The 22,082-nt window shown below is 47.0% G+C and overlaps 2 protein-coding genes across 2 annotated transcripts in view; both read left to right on the top strand.

The window, feature by feature from the left end:
- Positions 1-6,346: 6,346 nt before the first annotated feature.
- NOP10 (NOP10 ribonucleoprotein) lies at positions 6,347-7,381 on the top strand. Its single transcript, XM_069964147.1, has 2 exons — positions 6,347-6,498; positions 7,056-7,381. The coding sequence occupies exons 1-2, from the start codon at positions 6,445-6,447 to the stop codon at positions 7,194-7,196; spliced, it is 195 nt and encodes a 64-aa protein (XP_069820248.1). The 5' UTR covers positions 6,347-6,444; the 3' UTR covers positions 7,197-7,381.
- Positions 7,382-18,707: 11,326 nt separating this feature from the next.
- The window catches only part of SLC12A6 (solute carrier family 12 member 6), a 36,816-nt gene continuing 33,441 nt past the window's right edge, over positions 18,708-22,082 (top strand). The window contains exons 1-2 of the mRNA XM_069961546.1: positions 18,708-19,365; positions 19,810-20,082. Of these exons, the coding sequence (XP_069817647.1) occupies positions 19,848-20,082 (235 nt within the window). The 5' untranslated portion in view covers positions 18,708-19,365; positions 19,810-19,847. The remainder of the gene's footprint in view (positions 19,366-19,809; positions 20,083-22,082) is intronic.

Below are 22,082 nucleotides of genomic sequence, written 5' to 3'. Positions count from 1 at the left end.
ATCAGTGCAGCTGTCACTGACTCCTTCTCTAACAGCAGCCACCGGTACCGTGTGCCCCCCCCAGCCCCAGAGCTGACCCCCTGACTGTGTGACCCGTCATCCCTCCCTCTCCCCCTCCGTCAATTGCTCCGAGCACCCCCGTCTCCCCCCCCCCCCCCATCAATAGCTCTGAGCCGCTCGCCCGCATCCCCCCCCTCCATCAATGGCTCTGAGCCGCTCGCCCGCACAACCCCCCCGCGCCCCCCGTCCGTCAATTGCTGAGAGCCGCGGGGCCGCCGGTAAGCGCCGCGGCGCCCAGCGGCTCGATCTCCCCCGTCACTTGCGGCTGCTGGCGGCACCCCTCATCCCCCCCCCCGTCCATCAATTGTTCAGAGCACGCCCGCGGCACTTCGCGGCAGCCCCCCACCCCCTCCTACAATTGCGGTAAGCGCCCCCGGTCCATCAATTGCTCGCCGCGCTTCCGGTCCCGCGGCTCACTGTCCCCCGTCACCTGCTGCTGGGCGCTCGCCCGCATACCCCCCCCCCCTCCTCCATCAATACCGCTGAGCCGCTCCATCTCAGCTCTGCTATGCCATCACCATCTCAGCTCTGCCATGCCATCACCATCTCAGCTCTGCTATGCCATCACCATTTCAGCTCTGCTATGCCATCACCATCTCAGCTCTGCTATGCCATCACCATCTCAGCTCTGCTACACTGTCTCACTATCTCAGCTCTGCTATGCCATCACCATCTCAGCTATGCTACACCATCTCACCATCTCAGCTCTGCCATCACCATCTCAGCTCTGCTATGCCATCACCATCTCAGCTCTGCTACACTGTCTCACCATCTCAGCTCTGCTACACTGTCTCACCATCTCAGCTCTGCTATGCCATCACCATCTCAGCTCTGCTACATTGCCATCATCAGACATAAGCATTGCATGATGGGAAATGTAGTTTCCTATCTTGATTATAGACCATGTTTTAGAAAAACTTGTAACTCAGGAACGGCAGCAGCTAAAAAGATGGGAGATGGCTCAAAATACTCGGGGGGACTTGGTGAGTAAGAATAACTAGGTTTGGGGGCATTACATTTTTTTGCTTTTGTGGGGAATACCCCTGTAAGACAAATGGTGTAATTCCTATGGAGTGTCCAGCAGGGGGCGCACTATATATAGAAGTCAATGAGTACCCTTAACTTCTATATATAGTGCGCCCCTGCTGGGCACTGTATTGAATCATTTGATGTGTATGTAAAAATGTTATGTACTGTACGTTTTGATTGAATACATTTATGGAATACTTTGGGGAGCAAGTGTCCCATAAATGTATTTAATGAATACACTTGCAGGGCACCGAGCAGGGAGGGAGAGAGTTGCTCGTGCATCTACCCCCTCCCTCCCTGCTCGGTGCTGGGCACATATACACAGTACTACTCCCCCATTATCTGCAGATATCCCCATCACATCGCCGCCGCTGCTCACACAAGGACTGCTCTTCATGCCTCCTCCTCCGCCCCCCCTTCTCTTAGCTTCAAACTAACTATCCCACCGCTCATCCCCCGCCGCTCCTCACACTATCCCGCCGCTCTCTGCTCCTACATACCGACTCCGGGTCCGCCCTGCATGCCGGCCGCGTCAGCCCTTCCCTAACCCGCAGGGAGCACGGCGCTCCCGGTGCTTCTTGGTGTCCGGGGTGGGGGAGGGCTGACGCGGCCGGCATGCAGGGCAGACCGGGAGTCGGTATGTAGGAGCAGAGAGCGGCGGGATAGTGTGAGGAGCAGCGGCCGGTGGCGGGATAGTATGAGGAGCGGCGCGGGCGGTGGGATAGTTAGTTTGAAGCTAAGAGAAGGAGGGGGGGGGGGGGCGGAGGAGGAGGCATGAAGAGCAGTCCTTGTGGGAGCAGCGGCGGCGATGTGATGGGGATATCTGCAGATAATGGGGGAGTAGTACTGTGTATATGTGCCCAGCACCGAGCAGGGAGGGGGGAGGTAGATGCACGAGCAACTCTCTCCCTCCCTGCTCGGTGCCCTGCAAGTGTATTCATTAAATACATTTATGGGACTCTTGCTCCCCACAGTATTCCATAAATGTATTCAATCAAAACGTACAATACATAACATTTTTACATACACATCAAATGATTCAATAGAGTGTCCAGCAGGGGCGCACTATATATAGAGGTCAATGGTACTCATTGACTTCTATATATAGTGCGCCCCCTGCTGGACACTTCATAGGAATTACACCCTTCGTCGTACGTCACTGTTTCTGAGAGAACTCTAACCCTCCATGATCCACTAAATTAAGGGAAATAGCAGTATATGAGCATTTCCCATAATTAATGTACATTAGAAATTTGTCTAACTTTCCATAAGTAATAACATAAAAAAAAATTGTTTTGGCCGGACTTCCCCTTTAAAGTAAATGGAGCTTAATTGCAAACAACACCTGAACTGGAGACAAGAGAGGGGGAAAAGTGGCCATGTTTTTGTAGCACTGGAGAACCCCTTTAGGGTGCCTTCACACCTACCGTATCGCAGTAGAAAATCCGCAGCAGATCCGCAGTAGATTTAACTAAATGAATGAACACAGCATTAAATACGCACTGTCAAATCCGCTGCGGATCCGCAGCAGATTTTTAAGTGCGGATTTGATGCTGTGTTCATTCATTTAGTTAAATCTGCTGCGGATCCGCAGCGGATTTTCTGCTGCAATACGGTAGGTGTGAAGTCACCCTTAAAGGGTTTATCTGGACAAGGGAAACTTTATATATATTGTTGCAAGTACAAAGAAAACAATAAAGAAGCCATGCCTGCCCATCCCTGCTTCCTGGGTGTCCTACTAGGGTTGTGACTAAATCCCATACCGTACAGGGACCTCGCTTGGTGCACGTACACAGCTCTCCAGGCAAGCCCCACCTCAGCCGGATTTCAATGGCTGCTTCACTCCGGGCTTCTTAGCAGCCAAAATCAGACCCTGCCGGACCTCCGACCCTAATCCGAACATTTAGTTTTAGGGTTAGGGTTGAGGGTCGGCTTAGGGTTACTACCAACATATTACTTAACTATCCCCTGCCCACACAACAACCCTAACCCTTCTCCGGGTTGATGTTAATCAGTAAGGTTAGGGTTAAGGTTGGGGCTGTGGGGAGGGTTAGAACATGACAAATCAGTGGGAAGTAACCCTAATCTGACCCCCAACCCTAAAACTAAACTGCGGATTAGGGTTGGGGGTCCGGCAGGGTCTGATTTTGGCTGGTAGGAAGCCCGGAGTAGAGCAGCCAATGAAATCCGGCCAGGGCAGGGATTGTCTGGAGAGCTGTGTGTGCGCGTCCAGCGAGGTCCCTCTACGGCAGGGGTGGGGAACCTCCGGCCCGCGGGCCGCATCCGGCCCCTGACACCTCCGGATGTGGCCCGCGGCTCCCTTGTGACATGCGCCGCTCTGGAGGAGAAGGAGCCGACACACACGGCATCCTCCTGTGTCTGTGACAGCTGCCAGGAGGATGCTGTGAGTGCCGGCTCCTTCCCCTCAGAGCGGTGCACATCTTCTGTCTCCTGCCCTCCTGTGACGTGCGCCGCGCTGGTGAGGCAGGAGCTGGCACAGACACAGGAAGATGTGTTGTATGCCGGCTCCTGCCTCACCAGCGCGGCGCACGTCTTCTGACTCCTGCGGGCCGCGCGCGATGACGTCATTTCATCGCGCGCCGCCTGCAGGAGAAGACCGGCACAGAAGAGAGGAGGGAGAAGAGGACCTGGACAGCGTGGGAGCGGAGGAAAGGTGAGTGGGATGTTTATTTTTTTCATTTGGGGCAGACACTGGGGGTTAACTAGGCTACCAGGGACATGACTGGGGGGTTAACTAGGCTACCAGGGACATGACTGGGGGGGGGGGGGTAACTAGGCTACCAGGGACATGACTGGGGGGTTAACTAGGCCACCAGAGACATGACTGGGGGGGGGGGGGGGGTTAACTAGGCTACCAGGGACATGACTGGGGGGTTAACTAGGCTACCAGGGACATGACTGGGGGGTTAACTAGGCCACCAGAGACATGACTGGGGGGTTAACTAGGCTACCAGGGACATGACTGGGGGGTTAACTAGGCCACCAGGGACATGACTGAGGAGTTAACTAGGCCACCAGGGACATGACTGAGGGGTTAACTAGGCCACCAGGGACATGACTGAGGAGTTAACTAGGCCACCAGGGACATGACTGAGGAGTTAACTAGGCCACCCGGGACATGACTGGGGGGGGGGGGTAACTAGGCTACCAGGGACATGACTGGGGGGGGGGGTTAACTAGGCTACCAGGGACATGACTGGGGGGTTAACTAGGCCACCAGAGACATGACTGGGGGGTTAACTAGGCTACCAGGGACATGACTGGGGGGGTTAACTAGGCCACCAGGGACATGACTGAGGAGTTAACTAGGCCACCAGGGACATGACTGAGGGGTTAACTAGGCCACCAGGGACATGACTGAGGAGTTAACTAGGCCACCAGGGACATGACTGAGGAGTTAACAAGGCCACCAGGGACATGACTAAGGGGTTAACTAGGCCACCAGGGACATGACTGAGGAGTTAACTAGGCCACCAGGGACATGACTGAGGAGTTAACAAGGCCACCAGGGACATGACTGAGGGGTTAACTAGGCCACCAGGGACATGACTGAGGGGTTAACTAGGCCACCAGGGACATGACTGAGGAGTTAACTAGGCCACCAGGGACATGACTGAGGAGTTAACAAGGCCACCAGGGACATGACTGAGGAGTTAACAAGGCCACCAGGGACATGACTGAGGAGTTAACTAGGCCACCAGGGACATGACTGAGGGGTTAACTAGGCCACCAGGGACATGACTGAGGGGTTAACTAGGCCACCAGGGACATGACTGAGGAGTTAACAAGGCCACCAGGGACATGACTGAGGGGTTAACTAGGCCACCAGGGACATGACTGAGGGGTTAACTAGGCCACCAGGGACATGACTGAGGAGTTAACTAGGCCACCAGGGACATGACTGAGGAGTTAACTAGGCCACCAGGGACATGACTGAGGAGTTAACTAGGCCACCAGGGACATGACTGAGGAGTTAACAAGGCCACCAGGGACATGACTGAGGGGTTAACTAGGCCACCAGGGACATGACTGAGGGGTTAACTAGGCCACCAGGGACATGACTGAGGAGTAAAACTAGGCCACCAGGGACATGACTGAGGAGTTAACTAGGCCACCAGGGACATGACTGAGGAGTTAACTAGGCCACCAGGGACATGACTGAGGAGTTAACTAGGCCACCAGGGACATGACTGAGGAGTTAACTAGGCCACCAGGGACATGACTGAGGAGTTAACTAGGCCACCAGGGACATGACTGAGGAGTTAACTAGGCTACCAGGGACATGACTGAGGGGTTAACTAGGCCACCAGGGACATGACTGAGGAGTTAACTAGGCCACCAGGGACATGACTGAGGAGTTAACTAGGCCACCAGGGACATGACTGAGGGGTTAACTAGGCCACCAGGGACATGACTGAGGAGTTAACTAGGCTACCAGGGACATGACTGGGGGGGTTAACTAGGCCACCAGGGACATGGCTGGGGGGTTAACTAGGCTACCAGGGGCATCACTAAGGATTCAAATCAGGTACAAGGGGCATCACAGAGGGTTAACTACAATAGCAGGGGCATTAGGGGAACAATACTTTGCCTTGTTCGGGTGCTGCAAACCCCCGCTACTAACTGCCGCGCACGGTATAACATTGAGTGCGGCCCTCGAATGATTTTATTAAGGCCCGACCGGCCCTCGACATGGAAAAGGTTCCCCACCCCTGCTCTACGGTATGGGATTTAGACACTAGCATCCTCCAAGAAGTCTCTGTAGTCTCATCTGTGTCCCTCGCTGAAGTCCCTGCATTTAACAGATGGACTCAGTGGTGACAGCCCACTTAGCCAATCACTGTCCATGGCACTGACCCGTCTCAGTCAGTGATTGGCTAAGCAAGCTATTACCTTTGAGATGAGACTGTTCAGAGGGGGACACTGGAGACCCATAGGAGGACACCAGGGGGGCTTGGGGAGGTAAGAATAGCTTCTTTATTGTTTTTTGTATACTAGCAACAACATATATAGAGATTTTCCAAGCTGGATAACCCCTTTAAATGTTGTCCGTCTTCTTACTTCTATAACTCACGCGCCTCCTGGCGTTGTGTTCTTGTATTACAAGAGACCCGCGTGGCTCTATCACCTATACAGCAGAATGATAAGTGAAGCACCAGCACCTAACCACTGCTGCCAGTAGAGGGCGCGTAATGCGTGAAGGCGGCTATTACCCAGAATCCCTTAGGCCGGAAGTGACGCGTGTCTCGGAAGCGGAAGTAGCTCAGTGGACGCGTGTGGAGCGAAGAGCACGAGTTGTCTGGTGTAGTAGAGCCTTCTCTGTACGCGGCAGACATGTTCCTGCAGTATTACCTGAACGAGCAGGGGGAGCGGGTGTACACCATGAAGGTGAGCGGGGACGCCATGTCTGGGACGTTCTTTCGGGGGGGAGTCTCGTGTGGTACAGGCACTGGTCTTATAGGACATAGCATGCGATTGTGTAGCAGTAATCTGTGGGCTGCAGCACTCAGGCCATGCTGGGGGTTGTGGTTTCCCCACAGCTGCTATCACCATGGTTACCATGCACAGGACTCCTCATAATCACCTAGTTGTCAGGGACTCTGTCACATAATGATCAGCAGTTGTTTTTTCCCCCCTTGGTCTCTAGTAAGTGATGTGTATAGTTTGTGGTGTGGATATAGCGCAGCCTTGTGGTGGTTGGTGTGAACATCACTTTATGAAATGTAATGCTGTGCAGGGATGGGGAACCTTTGGCCCTCCGGCTGTTGCAAAACTACAATTCCCATCATGCCTAGACAGCCAAAGCGAAGCTTTGGCTGTCTAGGCATGATGGGAATTGTAGTTTTGCAACAGCCGGAGGGCCAAAGGTTCCCCATCCCTGGCCTAGTGGTTGTACGGACTGCCGTAACATGGTGCATAATATTTTTGGTTACTTTTTGTTGCAGAAAGTGTCTCCTATTGGACAGCCGACCTCCTCAGCTCATCCCGCTCGCTTCTCGCCAGATGACAAGTATTCCCGACACCGCGTCTCCATCAAGAAGAGATTTGGCCTGCTGCTGACTCAGCAACCCAGACCTGTGTTATAAGACCCATGGGAATGGATGGAAGTTTTTATGGCATACTGACTTTGTGGAGGAGTGACTGCTGCTGACCAGTCGGATCTAATTCTTTACGTTATCACATTCAGTTCTGTTGGACACTTGTGACTTCATCACTTATCATGGGATAAACTTCCTGAGTTTTGTACAAAATAAAGATCTGAGAGGTCAGATATTAGTCTGTATGTGTTTGCTTTAGGGTCGATGCTTGTAAACACTTGGGATGTGTAGGTGGCATGTACAATGAATGTACTGTCAAAAACAAAGTAGTCTTAGTTTTATGGTGATTTCCTATAGTGGGAACGGCTGACTGCTGGTAAGATGGAAAAAAACTTCTTTATATGGCAGCATTATGTGTGATATTGCTTGGTGTTAGTGCCAGTTTTTCTTTATAGAGCTACTGGCTGGGGCATGGGGTGAAGCAAAGGGCTTCGCTGCAGTTGGCTGCCATTGACTACCATTCAGTTTTGGGTGCTTGGAAAAGCTGGATTCAGTCCTGGGAAACTTCTACCCGGACTTCATCCAGCTTTTCCTCGCACCCGGAAGTGTATAGTTGTCAAAGACTGCCAACTGCAGCAAAGTGCTTCATTTACACTGTAAATTCGCTCATTCTTAGTACTAACTCAACACATAAATACATACTGTCCTACCTGTAGTTACCTAACACCACAGTGCAGCAATAAATATTCCTCTACTTGGGACAAACCAAAACCACAGTGCAAAAAGACCCCTACTTCACCTTATACATATTAATTAGAGATGAGCGAACCTCGAGCATACTCAAGTCCATCCGAACCTTCGGCATTTGATTAGCGGTGGCTGCTGAAGTTGGATAAAGCCCTAAGGCTATGTGGAAGACATGGATATAGTCATTGGCTGTATCCATGTTTTCCAGACAACCTTAGAGCTTTATCCAAGTTCAGCAGCCACCGCTAATCAAATGCCCATCGTTCGGTTGGGATGGACTCAAACCCGAACCTGGTTCGCTCATCTCTACTACTAATACATACTGCTCCTGTAAATTAGCACCACAATGCAGCACTCCTCTCTCCATAAGCCACCCCTCTACTCTAGACCAGCAGCACTGGCTTCCTTCTGCACCACCTCCTCTAGCAGCTCACCACTCCTCTGCTTGCACCATTCCCCCACACCCCTTTTTCTATTCACAGGCCCAGAGCAGGGTTGTCTCCCTATTAACACATTACTATGAAGGGCTGTACAGGAAGGTCAGGTTTCTCAGGTTTCACTGAAGGAGCAATAGGGGATTTTCCAAGAGCACTGACCGCCATGTATCAAGCAGTAACTGCAACATGTGGAAAAGCTGGAGGTTGGAGTTACTGCTTGATATATGCGGGTCAGCACCCTTGGAAAGTCCCTTTCCTGCTCCTTCAGTGAAAGGATCTGACCTTCCTGTACAGCCATTCTCTTTGTGTTCGCCTGGCTTGGAATCCCGAATATCTCAAACTGGCATCTTACTAGTCTTCAGTCACAACACATACAGGTGTTGTGCTCTGAGTAAAACACCTAAAGGTGAGCAAGTTTCATCTTTTCTCTTTCACTTTACAGTAAAGGTTTCACTCTATGGTGTCTTTGTTTTTAGCCTAATGATTACTCTAAAGGAGGTTCTTCAGCAGCTCTCCTGTGCTGTGTCTTCTGGTATACTACTTCCTAGGTTACCCGGGATATCCAGCACTACAAAAAAAATGGCCGCTCTCTTCCAGAGATAACATGACCCTTGTCTTCAGTTCAGGTGTGGTTTGTATTTAAGCTCCATTCACTTCAATTGAATGAAGTGGCCATGTTTTTGAGCACTGGATAACCCCTTTAACCCCTAGATGACCCTGGACGTACAGTTACATCATGGAAGTCTGTCACCAGACAACCCTGGGTGTAACTGTACGTCCAGGGTGCTGTATGAAGCTTCATAGGAGGTGGGGGCCAGCTGAAGTGAGCAGCTGGCACCTCACCGTTAATGATAGGCTGCAGCGATTGCGTTGTAGCGTGTAATTAACCCCTTAAACGCAGTGGCTGCGGCGTTTAAGTGTAAGTGACTGTGGCGGTCCCGATCGTTAAAATGGACTGCCAGAGGTCTCTCACCTGCCTCCGTGCAGTCCGATCAGTGATCTGCTCACTGAGCCTGCACAGGCAGGCTCAATGAGCAGATCGCCTATCACATTGATCAATGCTATGCCTATTGGTGCGTTTACACAGAGATTTAACAGATTTTTGAAGCCAAAGCCAGGAACAGACTATAAACAGGGTGCAGGTCATAAAGGAAAGACTGAGATTCCCTGTCTTTTCAAGTCCATTCCTGACTTTGGCTTCCAAAATTGGTCAGATAAATCTGCCTGTGTAAACGCACCATATGGCATAGCAATGATCAGTGTGTGTGTAATCAAACTAATGCATTTAAAAGTCCCCCAAAGGGACTTAAAATGTGTAAAAAAAAAAAAGTAAAAATCACTAATACACTACCCCATAGCCCCTCCCCCAATAAAAGTTTAAATTACCCCCCTTTCCCATTATATAAATAAAGCATATAAAAATAAACATATAATATACCATAGCATTCTTAATTGTCTTATCTATTAAAATATATTAAGTGTCATTGTGAGCAGTGAACGGCGTACACGAAAAGAGGGAAAAAAGTGCGCAGATTACCGTTTTGATGTAACATATTTAAAAAAAATAATAAAAAGTGATCAAAACGTCCGATCTTCACAAATATGGTATTAATAAAAAAATAGAGATAAAAAAATAGGTGAAAAAATAAAACCGTTATAAGCATCACAATAAGCTCATTTTATTAATAATTGCCAAAAAAAAGGATTTCATAAAAAAAATATATATATAACATTAGAGAATCTGTGCATCTGTGTGTGAGAACCTGCATATGGTTGTGTTCGGACTGACCTATAGAATAATAGTATAATGTCGCTGTTACCATATAGTGCATTACGTAGACACAGGAACCCCCCAAACATTACCATATTGCATTCTTTTTTACGATTTCACCTATTTATATCTTCATAAATAATAATTTTCTGGTTCCATCATACATGTTATGGTAGAATGAAAGACGCCATTACACAGTACAACTATTCCTGTAACAAATAAGCCATTACATGGGTTGTAGATAGAAAACTGAAAGTGCTGGAGCTCTTAGAAGGGGAAGAGGAAAAAACGAAAACACCAAGATCAAAATTTGCGCGGTCCACTGGGTGATTTTGGGCCTGGTCCTCAAAGGGTTAAGGACCTAGGAGATCATGGTCATATGTCCATGATCGTGACATATAGTCCTTAACCCTTTGAGGACCAGGCCCAAAATGACCCAGTGGACCGCGCAAATTTTGATCTTTGCGCTTTCATTTTTCCCTCCTCCCCTTCTAAGAGCTCTAGCACTTTCAGTTTTCTATCTACAGGCCATGTAATGGCTTATTTGTTACAGGAATAGTTGTACTGTGTAATGGCGTCTTTCATTCTACCATAACATGTATGATGGAATTCCAAATATATTATTTATGAAGATATAAATAGGTGAAATCGTAAAAAAGAATGCAATACGGTAACGTTTGGGGGGTTCCTGTGTCTACGTAATGCACTATATGGTAACAGCGACATGATACTATTATTCTATAGGCCAGTCCAAACACAACCATATGCAGGTTACACAGATTCTCTAATGTTATATATATATTTTTTTTAAATGAAATCTTTTTTTTTGGCAATTAAATATTAATAAAATGGGCCTATTGTGACGCTTATAACGGTTTTATTTTTTTACCTACGGGGCTGTATGGGGTGTAATTTTTTCCGCCATGATCTCTAGTTTTTAATAATACCATATTTGTGAAGATCGGACATTTTGATCACTTTTTATTTTATTTTTTTATATATAATGTAACATAAAATCGGTTATCCGCGCACTTTTTCCCCTCTTTTCGTGTACGCAGTTCGCCATGTCGCTTGTTATAGTTTAATAGATCGGACAATTACGCACGCTACAGTATATTATATGTTTATTTATTTTTATATGTTTTATTTGTATAATGGGAAATGGGGGTGATTTAGACTTTTATTGGGGGAGGGGTTTTGGGGTTGTGTGTTGGCGTTTTTAACTTTTTTTTTTTACACATTTGAAGTCCCTTTGGGGGACTTGTACATACAGTACTTGGATTTCTACACTGATGATTGCTATGCCATAGGCATAGCATTGATCAGTGTTATCGGCGCTCTGCTCATTAAGCCTGCCTGTGCAGGCTTAGTGCAGCAGATCGCCAATCGGACCGCACGGAGGCAGGTGAGAGACCTCCGGCAGTCCGTTTTACCGATCAGGACCCCTGCAGTCACACTGCGGGGGTCCCGATCGGTAAGTGACAGGGGACTTCGGTGCGCGCTTCATAGCTCAGGACGTACCGATACGTCCAGGGTCGTCTGGGGACATACTTCCAGGACATACCGGTACGTCCAAGGTCGCCTAGGGGTTAAAGAAGTTATCCAGCAAAATTTTTCTTTCAAATCAACTGGTTTCGGAAAGTTATATAGATTTGTAATTTACTTTTATTTAAGAATCTACAGTCTTCCCATACTTATCCGCTGCTGTATATCTTGCAGGAAGTGGTGTATTCCTTACAGGCTGACACAGTGCTCTCTGCTGCCACCTCTGTCAATGTCAGGAACTGCCCAGAGCAGCAGCAAATCCCCATAGAAAACAGTTTCTGTTCTGGGCAGTTCCTAACATAGACAGAGGTAGCAGCAGAGAGCACTGTGTCAGACTGTAAGAAAACTCCACTTCCTGTAGGACATACAGCAGCTGATAAGTATGGGAAGACTTGAGATTTTTAAATAGAAGAAAATTACATATCTATATAACTTTCTGAAACCAGTTGCTTTGAGAGCATTTTTCGCAAGATAACCTCTTTAAGCACCTGTTAGTACACAGCCTACACTGATAAAACAGGGCTGTTGTTATCAGTGTAGTCTCTGCTTTAGAGTCACTGTTGTGTGCCAATGTCAGACACAGGTAGAGACCCCACACTTTAACAGACTGTGAATTCTTCCTCCCTAGTGAAGTGTATCTCAGTTTGAGAAGCACGGATATACAGGACCCCAAAGAAGCTTCTTTCCGAGTAAAGTTATTTACAGCTTTCAGCAGCTCTTTCTGACTTACGGCCCCCATATATTTTTAGTATCTGAAAGTCAAACAATCATCCGCCTGTTATCGCCAAATCTTCCTGTGTTCTCTATGGCTTACCTCTGCCATGACAAAGGGGTAAGGCAATTAAAGGGGTTATCCAGCACTACAAAAACATGGCCACTTTCCCCCTACTGTTGTCTCAAGATTGGGTGGGGTTTTGAAACTTAGTTCCATTGAAGTAAATGGAGCTTAAAGGGGTAGTGCGGCGGTAAAGAATTATTCACAGACTAACACACATTACAAAGTTATACAACTTTGTAATGTATGTTATGTCTGTGAATGGCCCCCTTCCCCGTGTCCCACCACCCTTACCCGTGTACCCGGAAGTGTGGTGCGCTATACTCACCTGTCACGTGCCGACACCCATCTCTGATCTTCAGCCAGTGACGTCTTCTTCGGGCGTCCAGCAAACAGCTCCGACTGTCCCGAATGCCGGCCGCCCTCTGACGCGTCATCCGATGCTCAGCCGCGATTGGCTGAGCATAACTGTGCTCAGCCAATCGCGGCTGAGCACAGTTGTGACGCGGCGGAGGGGGGACGGGTGGCAGCGACTCGGCCGTCCATCTGAAGATGACGTTTGGCACAAGATGGCGGACGGCCCTCGACACGGATCAGGTAATGTATAATGCACCAACACTTCCGGGTACACGGGTGGGGGTAGTGGGACACGGGGAACGGGGCGATTCACAGACATAACATACATTACAAAGTTGTATAACTTTGTAATGTGTATTATTCTGTGAATAATTTCTGAGCGCCGCACTACCCCTTTAATTGCAAACCACACCTGAACTGGAGACAACAGTAGGGGGAAAAGTGGCCATGTTTTTGTAGCGCTGGATAACCCCTTTAATTTCCATCATGCCTAACCCCTATCACCACCAACATCACTTTTGGTGGTCATTCTGGAGAACTCTATACACCTTAGATTGACAAGCGAACCTTTTCCCCCGACCACCCTTATCTAATAGGGACAATGTCCTATTAGAATGTTGCTCATAATATATATTAATGAGCAAAACATTTTTTCCGACTCCACAGCCCTGGTTGTAACTGGCCTCTTTTCCTGTCAATAATCCTGCATAGCACGCTGATGGGTAAAAAAGCCGTTACTAGTCATGGACCAGATGACTAGTTTCTGGCTCCCTGCCTGTTTTGCGCGCTGGAATAAAAGACTTCCTTTCGGCAGATAAAACTTCTACAGAAAACACAGAACACATGGTAAGGCAGCGTGTTTAGCACCTCTGCTAGTAGCCGACCAGAAAATCTTAGTGATTGGTTTACAGTGGCCTCCATATGCAGTATTGCTGCTGTGCCAGAATTGTGTATGGCAATCACATTTATTATATGCAATAAACCAAAAGTTAATAAGCATAGGGATTTGGCTTAGAATAAACCAATATGTTATTCATGTATTTCATTTTAGTTATGTTATTGGCCTATATTATTTTGTTGTTTTTTGTGTTGTAACCATTTTTATTTTATAAAACTCTATCCTGGGACTGCCATACTGGAGATGTGTGCATCCTTGTGGTCTTGTCTGTAGTGGAGAAGGGTGTGTGTCCCCTTTATGGGAGTCGATGGAGAAATGTCATGGATTATCACAGTGCTGGACTACAACCCCCTTCCATAGAAGTCAGGAAATTACAGAGAAGATGGATACAGACCTTATCTGTGTGTATAGTGTTACCATCCTGCCTGATGGCATTCAGCAGTACAGCTGCCATTGTAATGATAACAGGACGGCTCTTTGTATCCTGTGACTATGTATACTGCAAAGTTGAGTAGATTGCTACAGGAAATATCAGCTTTAGTGAGTATTTATTGGCCTGGATATGTTCATGTGCATAGGCGAAAAATAAAGATGATGCCATTTTAAGTATATTTATAATTAAAACCTGAAATCGTTATGCTGTCGTTCAAAATAGTTTTTCAGCATGTCGAAAAAAAGCCGTTGGTCTTTGAAAGATAATTCGCTAATTGGTTCGTAAAATTAGAAATCTTTCAGTCGTTCGTAAAAAGTCATTGCTCTCACCCATAGAGGTAGCATGAGGCGGTGTCTACAACCCACAGAGGTTGGTCAGGTAGTGCAGCTCATCCAGGATGGCACATCAATGCGAGCTGTGACAAGGTTTGCTGTGTCTATCAGCGTAGTGTCCAGAGGCTGGAGGTGCTACCAGGCTCACAGCCCAATACTGTACAGGGCGATTGGCATTTACCAGAGAACACCAAGATTGGCAGATTCAACATTGGCGCCCTGTGCTCTTCAGAGATGAAAGCAGGTTCACACTGAGCACATGTGACAGACATAAAAAAGCATCCTTCAGCATGACCAGTTTGGCAGTCAGTAATGGTGTGGGGTGGCATTTCTTTGGAGGACTCTCCAAAGGTAGCCTGACTGCCATTAGGTATCAAGATGAGATCCTCAGACCCCCATGTGAGACCGTACGCTGGTGCAGTTGGCTCTGGGTTCCTCCTAAGGCTAGGTTCACACTGCGTTTTCAGCATCCGTTTAACGCATCCGTTTTTTTCAAAAAACGCATGAAAAACGGATTGCAAAAAACGGATTCATTTGTGTGCATCCGTTTTTCCATTGACTTCCATTATTAAAAAAACGGATCCGTTTTTTTTGGCGCACCAAAACGGACCAAAAAACGTTGCTGACCCTATTTTTCTGGACGTTAAAAAAAACGGATCCGTTAAACGGATGCTGAAAACGCAGTGTGAACCTAGTTTAATACAAAACAATGCTAGGCTTCTTGTGGCTGGAGTGTGTCAGCAGTTTCTGCAAGATGAAGCCATTGAAGCTAATTAATCCAATTGAGCACATCTGGGACATCATGTGTCGCTTCATCCACCAATGTCATGTTGCACCGCAGACTGTCCAGGAGTTGGCGGATGCTTTAGTCCAGGTCTGTGAGGAGATTCCTCCACAACCTCTTAGGAGCATGCCGAGGCGTTGTAGGGAGGTCATACAAGCACAAGTAGGCCACACACAATTCTCAGTCTGACTTGTCTCATTTCGACTTGTTTTAAGGACATTACATCAACGTTGGATCAGCCTGTAGTGTATTTTTCCACTTTAATTTTGTGTGTGACTTCAAATCCAGGCCTCCATTGGTTAATCAATTTGATTTCCATTTATGATTGTTGTGTTATTTTGTTGGCAGCACATTCAACTTTGTACAGAACAAAGTATTCATTGAGAATATTTTCATTCATTCATATCTAGGATGAGTTATTTGAGCAGTGTATTATTATTATTTTATTGAATAGCTAATAACAAATTACGAAACGCACACAATTACAGTAAAGGCCTTATAAATTCTGTTCAGAACTCCCAGGTTCTGTGGTAAATACTTGAAGGGAATCTGCCAGATAGTTTCACAGTGTAACCAATTACAGTGCCAGTTTGGTGGTAAAAGCCCCTTCACTAGCATACCCTTATAGTGTGTATAAACATATAGATTTTTGGTTGCAATTGGTAAAAAAAAAAGCCAGGAGAGATTTTGAAGAAGGGAGAAATTCCAGGTTTTATGACCTGTTCTCCATTTATAGTCCGTTCTTGGCTTTGGCTTCAATAATTGCAATGGAAAATGTCTTTGTAAACACACCTTAAGAGCCCTATTAAACGGAAAGATTGTTGTGCAAAGAATTATATCACTTGATCTTAAGCGATAATCTTTCCTCATGTATGCAGGCGAGGATCAAACGACTAATGAAAATTTGTTGTGTATCATTCATTGCATCTTTTAAACCGACTATAAAATCGTTGTTAATTGTTCGTTAATTTTCACAAATCTTTTGGTGTATGTACACATCGTTCGTTTTTACCATTAGTGGTATAAGACAGTGAACGAAGGATGAAAACGACAACTGTAATAACGTTCGGAACAACTATTGATCTGTGTATTATAGTGAATGACATCTGGTCATTTGCAAAAGTGCTTGATTGCAATTGTTTATTGTAGAAAATGAAAAATCGCTTTGTCTTTGTGATCTGCTTGACAGCCACGCATATTGTTTTTCCAAACATGAAATTGAGCAACAATATCCCACAGATTGAGGCCAATCTCCTCAAGTGGCCAGCATATCCATCACTGCATTCCCTCCTCCTGCATTTGATCGGCAGCCTCTGTGTGTTGCTGAGGATCAGAGTGACATTTCCATCCGGAGAATCCTTGTAGCAGGCGGGTTGGAGTTTCCTGCTTGCTGGGTGAGGAGTGTTATTGTTGATATAGGTTGTCATGAGTGCCTTGTGGTACACAGCACTATGTTTTGTTACTCATGATAAACAATACGGCGGTTGATCAAGATTAGTTAATTTCTTCTTGTATTGACATTGTTCAAAGATTGGTCTAATTGCCCAAAAATCAGAAAGACTCAAAAAACCCTCTACCAACACCAGGGTCTTCTAGTCCCCTTTAGATGGGAAAAGGTTGTAGTGTAAGGGTGGTATTACACGGGCCGATGGGGGCCCGATAATACCTGTAAATGAGCACCGATCTGCTAGATCGGCGCTCGTTCACTGGGCCTATTACACGGCCCGATAATCGTTTAACAAGGGCTGCAAGGACATTGTTACCGATGTCTGTGCAGCACTTGCTTAAAGCGTAACTGTCATTTCAGGGTCATTTTTCTGAAAACATTAAATATCAACAGTACAAGTGATTTTAAGAAACTCTGTAATAGGTTTTATGTACTAAAAGAGTTTCCTTCTGTACTGAAAAAGCAATCTCTCAGCCTCCCCCCTCACATCAGATGAAGCAGGATTTCTGTCTCCATTATGTGGCTATGGAGAGGGGAGGGGCTGTTAGGAGTGACTGAGCACGGAGCAGTCCTGCACAGCATGACACCCTGCAATCTTCTCAGTAAGTTCATAGATAAGCACTGACCTTTCTGACACCTGAATTTAGCGGTTTAGGTGCCCAGAGAGTCTACGAACAGCTGACCTTCAAGTCACCTCTTCCTGCTCCCTCATCTCCCTCAGCCCCTCCCCCCTTCATAGGCTTACAATGGAGACAGCAGAACCCGTCTTCACTGGCTTCTCTGTAATGAAGACGTGTTTGCCTGATAATGCACAGATAAGAAGTCAGGGGGGAGGCTGGGAGATTGCTTCTTGAGTACAGAAAGAGGCTTTTTTGGCTGATGAAACCTATTACAGAGTTTCTTAAAATCGCTTATACTACTGATTTCTGCAATAAAAAAAACATGACAGTTACACTTTAAACTATATACTTTACCTATCCAGTGTCCAGGGCTGCCCTGGGGCGTGGATAGGTAAAGTATATCGCCAGTTGACGGCCACGTACCGCTATTAGACGGACACAAAAATAGTGTCAGCTACATTTTGGTATCCGTCAAATGCCTTCCGGAGGGGGCCCAGAGCCCTGTGATGTTTCTTTGTGAATCCAATTTTTTTTGGATACGTTTTTTTTTTTTTGTGGACATCACAGACTACAAATCCCCCCCAAAAACACGGATCCAATTGACTTCCATGAAAAATAGTTTACAGAACTCTCCGCACTAGGACATATGTTTTTTTTTTTTTGTTGATAAAAGCCAGTGGACACTTTTTTTTTTGTAGTGCAGATTGTGGATCAATAACACGACGCACAGTGTGAATAGTCCAACAGAAATCAATGGGACCTAAATTAGGCCATAATGGCAGATCCATTAGAGAAATAACAATGGAACGTGTGAATAGGGCCATCTACAGCAAGCCCCCCAGGGGACTATTGTTACCTTCATAAACAGACAACCTGAAGTAACACAGTACTAGTGTGAACTGAGCCGTAAGCCTCTATTACACGGTCGCATAAGGGGGAGCAAGCGAGCGCCGACCTGTCAGATCAGCGCTCACTTGCTGATTATATTTATATATATATATATATATATATATATATATATATATATATGTGTGTGTGTGTGTGTTACGAATGATGAGTGTTTCCACTGAAAGGCTTGCAAACCAGTAACAATGATTTTGAGATCGGCTCAAAAGATGCGATCACCACACTAACGAGTTTTCGTTCGTCCTTTGATGGTCGCCACATTTACACCATTAGATTATCGCTCAAATTCAAACAATTTAACGGTTTTATTTTTTTTGCACAATAGTCGTCCCTGTGTAAAAAGCCCTTTGTCCCACTCCACCAGATGGGAGGTCTCCTCACAGACTGTAGTGTATGTTCCCATGAGCCTCAGCAGCAGCCGTCACCCCTGACCTGACTCCTATAATAAATCACCTGCTGCCCCCCCCCTTCCCTCACACATTTCACCTCAGAGTACGGCGCCCGCGCTTTCCTCATAGCTGTGACCTTCCCTCTATATTACATCGTCCGCACTCCGCCCTGTACGGCTCCGCTTGCTCAAACGCTTCCCAACCACACCGGACAGCCGGTTTTAGTGCGGTCACGCGCGTCCCCGCCATGTTTTATTCTCAGGGCGCGCCCCCGCAAGACCCGTCGCACTGACAGGGCGCGCGCCCGCGAGTGCCTCCCGCGCGCCCCCGGCTCTATGCAAAATAACGGCGTTGCGCGTGTCCGTCGCTGCTGCAGCTGCTCCTCTCCTCTCTCTTTCTCCCCGTCCGTCCTGTTTCCCGTTTGTTTGCGCCTCTCCCGTCAGCCCGGGCTCTGCCCTCGGAGCCCTCACACCACAGCTCCCGGCATCTTCACTAGAGCATTGCCGTTTACACGCCCCCAAGCCTCCTTATATACAGGAGGCTCCTCCCCTCAGATGATAGGCATTCTGTCCTCTCATACTCAGCATATAGAATAATAGCTGGCTGCCATGCCCTCCCTGCCTGTCAGCTCTGTGTACCCTGGTGCCCTGGTAGCCTCCTGATGCCACTGACTGGTCACTAGCCCTGGTGACTTTTTCCCCTCTTTCCTCCTCTCCATCTCCTCAGCTTCAGGCTGGATTGTGACGGTGGTGGCGGCGGTGGCGGCTGCGCTGAAGGTTTCTTCTTCGTGCTCTTTCTTATATTCGTTCTGGGATAAGACTGTGGTTTTGCTGGTTCCTGTCTCGTAACTTCCTTTTCTGTGTCCTTCTCTGGTGGTATTGTTATTCGTTTTGTCATTGTCACTTGTTTTTGTCTGTGCTGTCACCTCTTTGTGGGGGGGGGGGGGGGCGTAAACGGCTCTTTGTTTCTTTCGGGGGAACGAAAGGTACGTTACTATAAGACTATCTCGATACCGGTAACCCATATTACCCGCCTGTATAATAGAATTATTCCTTGTCAATGTACTTTGATCTAGAGAGTCTGTGGGGGAGAGTGGGATGGCATGATACCCGTCGACCACTGTTGCCTCTTTGTCTTATTCTTATAATATTTTCAGTTCTCGAAATATATTATAAATGTCACGTGAAACTTCTATAAACTGTGGTTTATTTCTTTTCCAGGTGGGAAGGAACCCGCTAAGAGCGAGGAGCTGGCACCAATGCCTCCCAAAATGGCATCCGTGCGCTTCACGGTTACTCCAACCAAGATTGATGATTTGGGGACAATATCGGACACGAGCCCGGACCTTAGCTCTTCTTCTCGTGTGCGGTTCAGCTCGAGAGAAAGCGTCAGGGATGCAAGCCGAAGCGAAGCGTACAGTGACAGCTCATTGGCCACCACCGCTGTGGATCCAGCTAGTGAAAGGACCACAAACCCTATGGACACCGGAGAAGGTAGGTGATATCATGGAAAAAGTATCTAAAGGGAGATAAGTTGGTTGGCATGCTTGGGTATGTGGTCATTCTTGGGTCAAGCTGAAAAATCACCATTGTGTTAGGTATCAAAATACATGTATACTTGTATTTGTATAGCCCAGTAATATGGGGAAAAAATGTTCCAGGTAAAACTCCCTCAAAAGACAAGTGGGCACTGCCTCCGCCTGGAGGAAAAAAAAGGTTCAGTCTCCAGAGGCGACAAGCCTTCTTTACCATGAGAAAAGTGAATCTGTGGAATAGTCTACCCCAGGATCAGGTCACAGCAAAAACAGTAGAGGGCTTTATAACCGGCCTAGACAAGTTCTTAGACCAAAATAACATTAATGCATATATGTATAGAATCTACCCATCATCCTTCTGCTCCTTGGTTGAACTTGATGGACATGTGTCTTTTTCCAACCGTACTAATTATGTAACTGTTTAGAAACGTGATATAATTTGGTCAGTGTGTATATACATAGCTGTATAGATAATAAGAGATCCGACTTTAAGAGAAAGTATTATGCCTAACTAATAGCCCATGACCCTAGAATTCCAGGAACACCATATAGAGAATCTGGTAGGGCTATGCCTGTTGGGATCTTGGCATAGTCCTCGGAATGCGTAGTGTAAAAAAGCCTGGAACAGACTATAAACAGGGAACAGGTCATAAAGGAAAGATTGAGATTTCTCCACTTTTCAAATCTATTCCTGGTTGGGATGAGCGAACCTCGAGCATGCTCGAGTCCATCCAAACCCGATCGTTCGGCATTTGATTAGCAGTGGCTGCTGAAGTTGGATAAAGCCCTAAGGCTATGTAGAAAACATCGATATAGTCATTGGCTGTATCCATGTTTTCCAGACAACCTTAGAGTGTTATCCAACTTCAGCAGCCCCAGCTAATCAAATGCAGAACAATCGAGTTCGAATGGACTCGATCATGCTCGAGGTTCGCTCACCTCTAATTCCTGGCTTTGCCTTAAAAAAATCTGTCGGATAAATCTCTCTGTGTAAACGCAGCCTTAGTTGTTCTGTGACTGACAGGTTTGCCTTCTAGTGAGTGTGTGCTGTCCTCAGGTGTCCGTGGCTGGAGATCAGGGGCCGGACCAATCCAGTCCTAAATCTGACCCCTGGTCTCCCATAAAGCACCTCCAGTATCTGCACTAGATGATGGCTATTTTGAGTTTACACTCTGTTTCTGCTAGCTCCCTGTTTCTGCGTTGCCTTGATTTCTGACCCTTGCTCTGTCTCTGACCATTCCTGTTTTCCTTCTTGCCTGACACCCAATTCAGCTTTTTAGATTCTGATTTGGTACTGTTTGAGCCTGCTAGTTGCGACCTGATCCGTTTACCATTCTTTATTGTCTATTTCTGTCTTGTTTTGTTCTGTTTAACTTATTCAGCGCAGGGACGGTCGCCCAGTTACCTGCTGCTGTCTAGGGCAGACAGCGGTAAGTAGGCAGGGACAGGGGTCGGGTTCCAGCCTAGTGTTCACCTGTCCGTGTCTGCCTTTACCTCCATTCAACAACAGTCCCTGACAGAATCCCAGTCAGTCCCTCGCTACCCATAAGCAACTGTTTTTCCTGAACTGAAGTTGCTTGCTCATATACAATTATATAAAACTCATATACAATTTACTAAACTTTAGGCTGCCCTATGCCATCTCAACAGCACCCTTACACTACATCCATAATATTGCCATCACCACAGTCCCTAGTATGAAAAGAGCCAGCCATAATGTGCCACCATTATAGTGCCAACCTCACAGTGCCTACTAAAACAGGGCCATCTCTACTGTGCCACCTTATTAATGCCAACCTCACAGTGCCTACTAAAACAGGGCAATCTCTACTGTGCCACCATATTAATGCCAACCTCACAGTGCCACCTGAAACAGGGCAATCTCTACTGTGCCACCATATTAATGTCAACCTCACAGTGCTTCTTATAACAGGGCTATCTCTACTGTGCCACCATATT

Source organism: Dendropsophus ebraccatus, chromosome 3 (assembly GCF_027789765.1).
Source record: "Dendropsophus ebraccatus isolate aDenEbr1 chromosome 3, aDenEbr1.pat, whole genome shotgun sequence".
Lineage (NCBI taxonomy): Eukaryota > Metazoa > Chordata > Amphibia > Anura > Hylidae > Dendropsophus > Dendropsophus ebraccatus.
Note: the sequence above shows the minus strand (reverse complement) of the source record. Positions and strands in the feature narration are given on the sequence as shown.

Bases quoted from the DNA above. Each gene is read 5' to 3' on its own strand.
- NOP10 (XM_069964147.1), top strand. From the start codon at position 6,445: ATGTTCCTGCAGTATTACCTGAACGAGCAGGGGGAGCGGGTGTACACC. The intron at 6,499-7,055 runs GTGAGCGGGGAC...TTTTTGTTGCAG, and splicing joins AGCGGGTGTACACCATGAAG to AAAGTGTCTCCTATTGGACA.